The 10,839-nt window shown below is 42.0% G+C and overlaps 1 protein-coding gene across 1 annotated transcript; it reads right to left on the reverse strand.

The window, feature by feature from the left end:
- Window positions 1–600: 600 nt before the first annotated feature.
- On the reverse strand, window positions 601–10,348 carry LOC117477361 (synaptotagmin-11). The gene is made up of 4 exons (XM_034124053.1): window positions 10,002–10,348; window positions 5,250–5,421; window positions 2,268–2,428; window positions 601–1,182 (listed from the first exon to the last, which is right to left on the reverse strand). Exons 1-4 carry the CDS (start codon window positions 10,341–10,343, stop codon window positions 1,030–1,032), a joined length of 828 nt encoding a protein of 275 aa, XP_033979944.1. The 5' UTR covers window positions 10,344–10,348; the 3' UTR covers window positions 601–1,029.
- Window positions 10,349–10,839: the final 491 nt, after the last annotated feature.

Raw genomic sequence — 10,839 nt, forward strand, 5'->3', positions numbered from 1 at the left:
GCAACAACACGCCAACACAACATTTTATGTTGACAATATGAAGCCAGGTTTAGGAAGTCAAATTAAAACCACAATATTAATGCGACCGGTAGCTCAAAAGAGGAGCAAAAATTATATTTCTAATGAATGCATTATATGAAAAAAAGAGTTTGATTCCACAAATTTAAATATCAAACTCACTTTCAGGGTTTATCAATATCTGGCATTAATTGACCGACTGAATGATGGATTACGTAATTCAGAATTATGATTTAATGCATTATTTTTAAAGTGCAGTCTAAGATCCATTTTGACTGCAGAGTAAAGTCAGTCCATGCTCGAGTGATCATGCAATCAGGTTTAATGTTTTCCTCTCTGAGGCGCCTCTAATATTGTGAGGCGTCATAAAGACACTGCTGCAGACTGTGTTCAATAATAAAAGCAAATGCTGAAGCCGTGATACAATTTTAAAGTCTTACGAGCTAAATATGTAAAAGCGTATTTTGTGTTATGTTGATTCGCCTGTATGCTTTACCCATGAGCCACTCCTCCTGACGTGTGAAAGGCAAACTCCTCACCAGATACAGACCGGTATTTTTAGATATTGTCCAGATTTTATATGATCAAAAACAACTTATGTGGACAAAAACTGTCATGGTAACACACCGTAGGAAACCACACGAGTAGAGTGGACATACATTACAACAACGTCAGCACAAGTTGCATTTAACCACAACGACACAGTTGTACATTTATACCGTTTTTAAGAAGTCACAGTGGAGATAATCACAAAGGCAATGTTGGGATGCAAACTGTTGATATGGAGAGAGCTGCTGCATATACAGTATATGCATATCCGTCTCTTTCTAAAACAGCATGACCAGTTATTCAATGCATGATTATAATTATGGCTTCTATCAAAGTTGCCAAAGCTACCAAAATCCACATCTGATCCTAAAGGGCTAAAATTAAATACTTTGGCGCCCCATTGCACGTTATTCCCACTCTCTGTGTTTCGCTGTTGGGAGGTGAGTCAGAGAGTTTTTGTATTCAGTGCAGCCCGTCTGATTGGATGTTGTGCCAGCGAGCCGTCTCTATTTGCCCCCGGCTGCACATTTCCTTCCAGTGTCCCTGACCCTCCTCGGAGGTATCGCCGCCGATTAACACCCGACCCAGAATACTGCTCTTAGTGTAGAGACGGCCCTGTGGACACATGGAGAATACTGAATTAAACATATGAAGATATTCAGATACAAATATTAAATCTGGCCTGCAGTCCCTTTTAACGTCTCATGCCCTTTATTTCACCCTTTGAAAACAGTCACTTCCACATAAAAGCAAAACTGACCCTGCTACTTATCAACTTGTTTGGGTGTAAGTTGCTGAGTTGGATATATTGGAAATATTGAAGAGCTGTCTGCTTTTTCTCCAGTAAAATGAAGGCAGATGGCACTGACAACGGCTTGTTGTACCAAAAAGATGCTCAACAATCAATCAATCAATCAATGTTTATGTATATAGCCCAATATCACAAAGGTTACATTTGTCTCAGTGGACTTCACAGTTTGTACAGAATATCAGTATGAAAATACGACACCCTCTGTCCTTAGACCCTCACATCGTACAAGGAAACACTTACAGAGAAAACCCCACAGTTTAAAGGGGAACATGGGAGAAACCTCAGGGAGAGCAACAGAGGAGGGATCCCTCTCCCAGGACGGGAGAAAATGTCTCTTTGAAGAAATCTTAACCCTGTTAATCATAATAATCTACATATCTTGTTTTGTGTAGTTTCAAATAGGAACTATTTCTTTCTACCCTTTTACAACACAGAAGGAATTCTGCATCTACACTTATAGAGTATATGAACGCTTCCTTCCGCACAATCATACTGTTATCGGGTGTATTTCATTAGAAAGAAAATAGGTCTTACAATAAATGTCTCATATGGAAGTCTGTTGAGTAAATGGGTCATGACTTCTTCAAAAGTGCATTTCCATAATGTTTCCTCCATAGTGTTTGTATTTTGCAAATTATTTATCTAATATATCATTCCATGTACTTGTATATAGACTCTTCTTGCACTATTTCTATTTTATTTGTATTTACTTGCCCATCTCAAAACATTCTATTGCACTATTTAATCTGTTTTATTTGTTTTAAGTCCTATATATATATTCATGTTGCTCTGTTGGAGGAGCCTGGGACTAAAGTGTTTCATTGCCATATCTACACTGTAGCTGCTGCGCAAATGACAATAAAGCCTTGAAATTTGAAACTTGAAATACCTGCATGATGATGAACTCGAGCACCAGCTGGGAGATGTCTCCAGGCGGCAGGTCGAACAGGAAGGGAGCGTTCCAGACGGGATTCGAACCGCTCGCCCCTTTGGTCTCCTTCGTACCGATAACCTTCCCATCCTGACGCAGGTTGATGACAACGTAGTGGTCTGTGGGGAGAAAATAAGATAAGATAAGATAAGATGGACCTTTATTTATCCTCGTGGGGAAATTCAGGAGTTTTAGCATCTACAGAGTGAGAGCGAAAATACAGTACAGATTCACACAAGATCAATTCAATTAAAGGTACAATTAAAAACATTTTGTATCTTTGTATTTTATTATGTATGTTGCATTGTTGGAGGAGCTCAGGTGAGAATAATGTCATTGCCATTTCTACACTGTAGCTCATGATAATAAAACCTTTGAATCTTGAATCTTTGAAAAAGTTGTTTTCATTTAAAAATGATATACAGATAAGTAACTGTTAAAACAAGAATTTTGTTAAATTAATTAAAGGAAAATATATACATATCTGAGTCCGGATTGTTAAATATATTTACATGTATGTGTGCAGGTCAAAGTTATTGTGCAAATACATCCACCGTCATGATTTGATTTATTTAATTCAGATTTGCTTTTCTATTTTTGTCATATTTTTATTTAAAGGGTTCCTTTTGACAAGAATAAACCAAAAAGAGGCAAACAATTTGGATTAAAACACACTGAATATAAGAAGTGAAAAAAGTGATGTCACCAAATGGTTTGTAGACTATGGTTTTGAGACGTCAAGTTTGACATTTTAGCCATTGATGTCTGTTTTTTTGCGACCAGAAGTTACAGGAAAGGGTTAAGGAAGTACAATTGAATGTTGAACATGATGAAGGCATAACAAATCCAATCATTGGTTGTGTTGTTGGTCTTGAATGCAGACACACTCACTGCAGTTGTTGTGTTGATCTAACCCTTCCTTGAACATCTTTTCACTATCACTCTTCCAAATCTGCATAATCACTTGCAAAATATGATTTCGCCAATAAATCCATTCTAACATGCTTGTTGGAATTAATAAAAAATGATAAAAACAACTGTCGTTAGCAAACAAGACTCATGCATCTGCAGGAAGGATGTATTTGGACAGATTTCAGAAACTCACAAAGAAGAAAACTGACCACTCAGCCTCCAAAGGTCACATTTACTGCAGGAAACCAAAACATTAAAGCTGTTTTCCTCTTGCACCATCTCCTGCTTCCTCCTCTCCTCAACGGCAGGGCTTTAAATCAGCCGCAGTGAGATGTGATGCAGACAGGAGGGGAAATGACAACGGGCTAATGTGATTATAAAACAAGCCAAAGAAGGATCCGGTCTGTCTGACTGTGGCCGAGACAAAACAGGGAAATAAGGACAGAGGCCTACAGACCTGATGGCAGTTTACATGTCCAACCATTGTCCTCCTGTATGGTGTGAGTACAGTTTCAATATATTAGCCGCCGACTCAGGTAGCCCAGCTGTCTTGGTGCTGTTAGACCTGACTGCTGCCTTTGACACTGTGGACCATAGCATCCTGTTGTCACGGCTCGAACAGTCCGCAGGCATCACAGGCTCTGCCCTTGCATGGTTCAGGTCCTACCTGACAGACCGTAGCTTCTCGGTACAGCTAGGTGCCTTCTCCTCTGCTAAAGCCCCTCTTACCTGTGGGGTTCCCCAAGGCTCGATTCTGGGCCCCATGCTTTTTCTACTGTACATACTGCCCCTAGGTTCAATTCTCACAAAACACAACATCCCCTTCCATTGTAACGCCGATGATGTACAGATCTATCTGCCTCTCAATTCTAATGTCAACTCATTACAGCAGTTGATGGACTACTTGACAGAGATCAAATCCTGGCTGAGCCAAAATGTCCTCAACCTCAACGAGAGCAAGACTGAGGTAATCTTTTTTGGACCCCAACCTCCAGCCTCCCCGGTTGAAATTCTGGTCTCCCTCAATAAAAACATCCTCCCCTCTGTCATGAACCTTGGAGTGACCTTCAATAGCGCTTTTAAATGTGATAAGCAGGTCAGCACCGTAGTCAAGACCTGCTTTTTTTAAATACGACTATTGGCCAAGACCAAGTCGTTTTTATCTTTTAAAGACTTAGAAAGGGTTATTAACGCCTTTATTACCTCGAGACTGGATTACTGCAACGCTCTGTACGTGGGTATGGACCAGGCGTCAATTAGACGCCTGCAGCTAGTCCAGAACGCAGCTGCACGTCTTCTCACTGGCCATAAAAAGCGTGACCACATCACCCCAATTCTGGCCTCACTGCACTGGCTTCCTGTTCGGTTCAGAATTGATTTTAAAATCCTTTTATTTGTTTTCAAAGCCCTAAATGGGCTGGCTCCGGCCTATATAGCTGAACTCCTCCAGCGCTACACCCCAGCCAGAGCTTTAAGGTCGGCTGACCAGCTGCTACTGGTAGTGCCCAAGACCAGGCTCAAAACCAAAGGGCACCGAGCCTTCGCAGCAGCTGGCCCTAGGCTCTGGAACACTCTGCCCCTCCATGTGAGGTCGGCCCAGACCCTAGGTTTTTTTTAATCGACACTAAAGACTCACTTCTTCTCCCTGGCCTTCTAGTCAGAGCGGAGCACGACTCCTGACATTTCCCTGTGTTTGATTTTTATATTTGCTGTTGTAATTTATTGTCTTCTGTTTGCTATCGCAGTAAAGTGTTTTTATTGCATGTACAGCACTTTGGCTCGACCAAAAATATTTTTTTAAATGTGCTATATAAATAAAACTTGATTTGATTTGATTTAAATGCTGCATTTGTTGTCAAGTTGCTGAAGATGTTTCTTCATGTTTACAGGAACATTTGTGTCACTGCCACTGTAAATAATTATCATTAACCCCATGTTGCAGGGGGTAACAGTAGTAGAAAAATGCTGGGAAATTACGTAAAATAAATTACTAAAGTTATCTTATTTAGTTTTTTTGTAAGTGTTTACCTGCAGCTCCTGGAATGCGTGTGAGCTTTGCCAGATTCTCTGCCTTCCTGACCATCACTTTGATTCGCTGAGCCAGAGTCTGAAACTGCAGCAGGACGAACAGCTGGCCCAAAACCCGCGGCACACACACCGAGCTCTTCCTGCGACCCAGAGTTTCCTGGGAGCTCACACTCTGAGGATAGGAAAGAAGGGAGAAAGAAACATGTGACACATTTGGCAAAAGGGAAGAAAGATGGTCTTCTTTCACTCTGCAGATGTTCCCTTCATCCTTTTAGGAGGTGGAGGAAGTGACACAGAGGAAATAAACCAAGAGAACGGATCAGATTTAAACTGTAAAGCATTTAAAACCCATGCTCAGTATTTTTACTGTAAATGAATGAGTCCCCCAAGGCATTGATACTGTCAGAATACATTTAAAGGGATTCACCGTGAATCACTGCCTGTCAAAGTAAAGGTTAGGAGCTTGAATTTCAATGAGTTTATCTTCATTTCATAGATCTATTAAAAATATAATCACATTTATTCATGAGGCACGTTGGATTCCCCTGCCTGAGGAGCTCAGCTGAATCTGCATCACATTTCCAATCACTTAAAGTTAATCTGTGATGTTGGTTTTATGTAGATGTCAGGATTGTGCATGTTCTCGCCATTGACCACCCATCCTAAAATAATACAGCCGTCTGCAATGCACTGAGGCACTCTGGGTAGAAGGGAAAGCTAATTTGTAATTCTAAAGGGGTCATTTACATCTGATTTCCTGTCAGCTTGCATCGGTTGGGCGGTGGTGAGTCAGACGTCGAGCAGCAGAGTGTGAAGGAGATTTTATCCAACAAGTGAGTTCAGTTAAGGCTCAGCGCCTCCGTCATTTTAACTCAGAGACACTGACCCTTACTCTGCCTTTTAAATTAAAATTCAAAGGTGTTATTGTCATATGCACATAAGCTACAGTGTAGAAATGGCAATGAAACTCTTGACCTGAGCTCCTCCAACAATGCAACATATATAATAAAATACAAAAATACAAAATGAAAAATACAGCAAGAAGTCTATATACACGTAAATAGAATATGGTAGATACAAGAACAGAATGTGAAATTAAATAATGTACATTAAGACTAAATGAAATACTGTTTATTGCGGTGATAACTATTTATATAAATAGGCCCTTATTGTACTTTTGGGGTTTTCCCTTTCCTGTAGGTTTTGGTGCATGTAAATGGTCTGCAAAGGCTAAAATCCCTTTGTTCCCTAAAACACCTCCATTGTACTCCTTTTTTCACTTCCTGAACATAGTGACATCACTATGTAACACTTGTGCTCCTATTGGCTAGCACTCCAACAAATTGTACGTGATAGGCTAAAGGGGCGGGACATCTCTAAGCTGTTGACCAATCACAACAGAGCCGGTCAGCTAACCAATCAGAGCAGATTTGTAATTTATAAGAAGAAACAAACTCTATTACTCAAATTGTGTGGAGTTAATAAGTGGATACAAGGTGAACATCTGGAGCAAAGACACCCAACATTATTATATAAAAACTCACATACCAAAACAATAACACCCACATATACTGCAGATAGATTCTAGTGGATGTCATACATCTCCATGCAGCAAAACACCATTAAAACTGATGAAAATAAAAAAGATTTACTGTATATTATAATCACCTACTCTTAGTTTGGACATCAGTTTATGCATCCCTAATGTTATCCTTAATCATGACTGACAAAAGTTGAGGATAAGGATGTATGACTGTAATAAAAATAAAGAACCTGCATGCCTGGAAAATGACTTTTTCTGATCATCCTATCAGAACCGCTTCATGCAGATCAGGCTCCTTTGAGTTAAAATGCCCAGTCCTTAAATCATCCATCCATCCATCCATCTTCTCCCGCTTATCCGTGGTCGGGTGGCGGAGGTAGCATTTCCAGAGAGCCCCAAACGTTCCTTTCCCTGGCCACATCAACCAGCTCTGACTGGGGGATCCCAAGGCGCTCCCAGGCCAGAGAAGAGATATAATCCCTCCACAGGGCCTAGGTCTACCCCTTGGTCTCGTCCCAGCTGGACGTGCCTGGAACACCTTCCTATAGGGAGGCGCCCAGGTGGCATCCTTACGAGGTGCCCGAACCACCTCAACTGGCTCCTTTCGACGCAAAGGAGGAGCGGTTCAACTCCGAGTCCCTCCCGGATGACTGAACTTCTCACCTTATCCCTAAGGGAGACGCCAGCCACCCTGCGGAGAAAACCCATCTCGGCCGCTTGTATCCTTAAATCATCATGCACCTTATTCCAACAAAATGTCAAAACAGGTAATAGAATTGGGGAGGGATGAAACCCTCTTTAATGGTCACACATGCAGAGCACACAGCACACACAGTGGCATTTGGCCTCTGCATTTGACCCATCCTAGTACCAGGAGTCTAGTACTAGGAGCAGTGGGCAGCTAGTGTACAGCGCCCGGGGAGCAATGGGAGTGAGGGGGGTGTCCAGTGCCTTGCTCAAGGGCACCACGGCAGGGCAGGAGGTGAACTGGGACCTCTCCCAGTAGAAGTCCACACTCCATATTTAGGTCTGTTCGGGGACTTGAACCGGCGACCCTACAGCTCACAGTCCAAGCCCCTACCGACTGAGCCACTGCCGGACCATGTAATGCAGATGAATAATCATCAATTCTACGAACTGTAAATCCTGGAAGAGCCTACATTAAAAGATAGAGTCCGTACTTCACACGTCACATCCACATCCAAACAGTTGATTCACACCGAACAAGAGAAAGATAAGAGAAAGATAAGAGAAAGATAAGAGAAAGATAAGATAAGATACGATGGGACTTTATTTATCCCGAAGGAAATAAGACGGTCACATAATTAATGTAAAATACTGTACAGTGACAAGCAGTATTTAGTACTTCAAAAAAACGTAGTGGAAGATATGTAATTGCACGTTATTATAGAACATTATTCATAATAAGAAGAATATTGCACATGTTATATAGCAGAGAGTGTATAATGATGGTAATGGTATTTATTTTGCACATAGTGGTGTTGTGGAAGTTCTCAGTTCTCTTTACTGAAGGGTGAAGAGTTATAGAGCTTGATGGCCAATGAGGACGAACCTTGTGTGGCGTGGAAATGATACTGCCCTCCCTGCCGAGCAAACTGCATGCATTCTCGACGAAAACAAAGAAATGTCCCCCCCCCCTCCTTCCTGCAGGAGTCAGTTATTGGTGCCCTCTGGCTGAGTCTCAGAGGGCACAGCGTGGGCGCGCTGCCAATTTTCTGCACTCAGGTTGTTTGCTCTGCAGTCACTAACAACAATGTCACCATGACTAACAACAGTGGAAACATGGCTAATGGGAGAGCTGATTAGACGCTGCATTCCTTCATGGATTAAACATGATATGTGCAGTTTCCCTATCTGTGAAATCAACTGACGATGCAGACTTTGTTAAAAAAACATTTTTGAGTGACATCAGTACAGGGAGAGCAGTGCATAAAGTCAGTGTCCCAAAAGAGAAGTTAAAATACCTAAAAACAACACATTTGTGAACACACACACACACAAAAAACTAACATTTAACATAACAGCACAATCACTTCTCTCACTGATTGTGCTGTTATGTTAAATGATGCAAGTCAAATTTCAGACTTGATCTGAGCATTAAAGTATTATCGTATCGTAGATGCTTTACCGAACATTTGTGTTTTTTGTGTATTTATATTTGTAAAAGCTACGTTTTTTGTCAACAAATGAATGAATAATTGGGATATACCTTCTTCAACTTGCTTTTGGTTGGGTTAAGCTGCCGGTCTTTACTTTAGCGTACATTATTCAATATGCTCCAAATCTCTTATGGATGAAAGGAGTCCAGGCCTGAAGACTACACGCCAATATTGACTCTTTGACGTAGCGCCACCCACTGGCAACAGGAAGTTAAAGGTTTTAGGGGAAGTTTGCCCATTTTGCCCAATCTGAACCATTCAAATGGTGATAACGACTCATAAAGACCATTCAATGGGCTGATAACATAGAAACTGACGTGTCGACAACTTCAAATCTGCATTACATATCTGTATTACATATGCGTTACTGAACATTTGTGTTTTTTGTATATTTATGCTTGTAATAGCTACGTTTTTTGTCAACAAATATTTATAATAATAATTGGGATATACCTTCTCCAGCTTGTTCTTAGTTGGGTTGAGCTGCAGGCTGTAGGTGGAGGTTGACTTAATTACAGACATCTCTTTCCCAATGTATGTCAATTGGAAAACATATCTTTGGGCCCAATGACATCACGGCCTGACACGGAAGATGTAGTTCCGCCGTTTGGGCAATACGAAAAGTTGCTTCGATGTCTAGCTCACTTTTTGTCAACAAATGAATGAGTACTTGGGATATACCTGTGACTTCTGAAGCAATGGAGACAAGACTCAGAGAGACACAGAGAGAGCAGGAACTTTGATGGCACGATCTCTACCCCAGACCCATGTAGTTCTGAGAGAATAATCAACATGCTGCATAACAAGATAAAACCATAACACCTCTATCAGCTGACGCCAACAGGCAGGAACAGGAAGACAAAACACTGAGAGCAGCTCAAGGTCTCAGGCCTGTGCTCAGTGAGGGCAGTACAGACTGATAAACTGGGTCAAAGTTATGGGCCTAGGAAAATATTTCCCCAACAGTTCCTTGAACTTCCAAAACCTACCCCAATAATAAGTTTATGTCAACAAATGAATGGGATATACCTTCTTCAGCTTGCTTTTAGTTGGGTTGAGCTGCAAGCTGTAGGTTGAAGTTTTATCCGGTTCCCACTCGAGCGTTTCACAGGGCAGCTCCACCGATCCCAGCGCCGCCTCCCTCAGGCCGGAGAACTCCCGGCTGAACACCACCAGCCTCAGGGTGCAGCTACGCAACTCCGCCACAGAGCCCACCTGCAGCACCAGGCTCTGACCGTGGAGCTCCGTGCTGAGGCTGCGGCGCCTGGACGTCGTCCGCTGAGGGGAGGGGCAAAGTGGGGGTAGGCTAGCCCTAACAAACACCCCCATACGCCTTCGATGGACCCCCGAAAGCCCCAGGATGTTGACCATTAGGGTGCCACAGGTGGAGGAGAAGATCAGGGTGAAGTGGAGGAGAGGAGCTGGTTTTAAAGTGGAGTTAGAGCCGTACTGGGATGGATAATATGGCTCCCCCTGGTGGCTGGGAGCTGTCAGGTGACCGCTGTAAGGCAAGGCAAGGCAAGTTTATTTAAACAGCACCTTTCAACACAAGGCAATTCAAAGTGCTTTACAAAAATGAAAGACATTAAGAGCATTAAGAAATAGTGCAGCAGAAACATATTATAAAATGGCATTTTAAAACACTTGTTTAAAAATATATGTTCATCTTAATTCATTTCTTATTTTAAAGTTACTTAAAGGTGGGGTAGGTAATTTTGGAGAAACCAGCTCGAGTGTGCTAGAATTTGAAAAAAATCTGACACTTCCTTATAGAGCCCCTCCTCCAACACACATGAACGCACGCGCACATGACCAATGAGGGCACGAGATAAGTTTGTGCACAGATGGAAGGCTGACAGGCAGGTAG

This window comes from Trematomus bernacchii, unplaced genomic scaffold (genome assembly GCF_902827165.1).
Source record: "Trematomus bernacchii unplaced genomic scaffold, fTreBer1.1, whole genome shotgun sequence".
NCBI lineage: Eukaryota > Metazoa > Chordata > Actinopteri > Perciformes > Nototheniidae > Trematomus > Trematomus bernacchii.

Bases quoted from the DNA above. Each gene is read 5' to 3' on its own strand.
- LOC117477361 (XM_034124053.1), bottom strand. From the start codon at position 10,343: ATGGTCAACATCCTGGGGCTTTCGGGGGTCCATCGAAGGCGTATGGGG. The intron at 2,429-5,249 runs GTAAACACTTAC...TTCTCCCCACAG, and splicing joins ACGCATTCCAGGAGCTGCAG to ACCACTACGTTGTCATCAAC. The intron at 1,183-2,267 runs GTATTTCAAGTT...ATGTGTCCACAG, and splicing joins TCGAGTTCATCATCATGCAG to GGCCGTCTCTACACTAAGAG.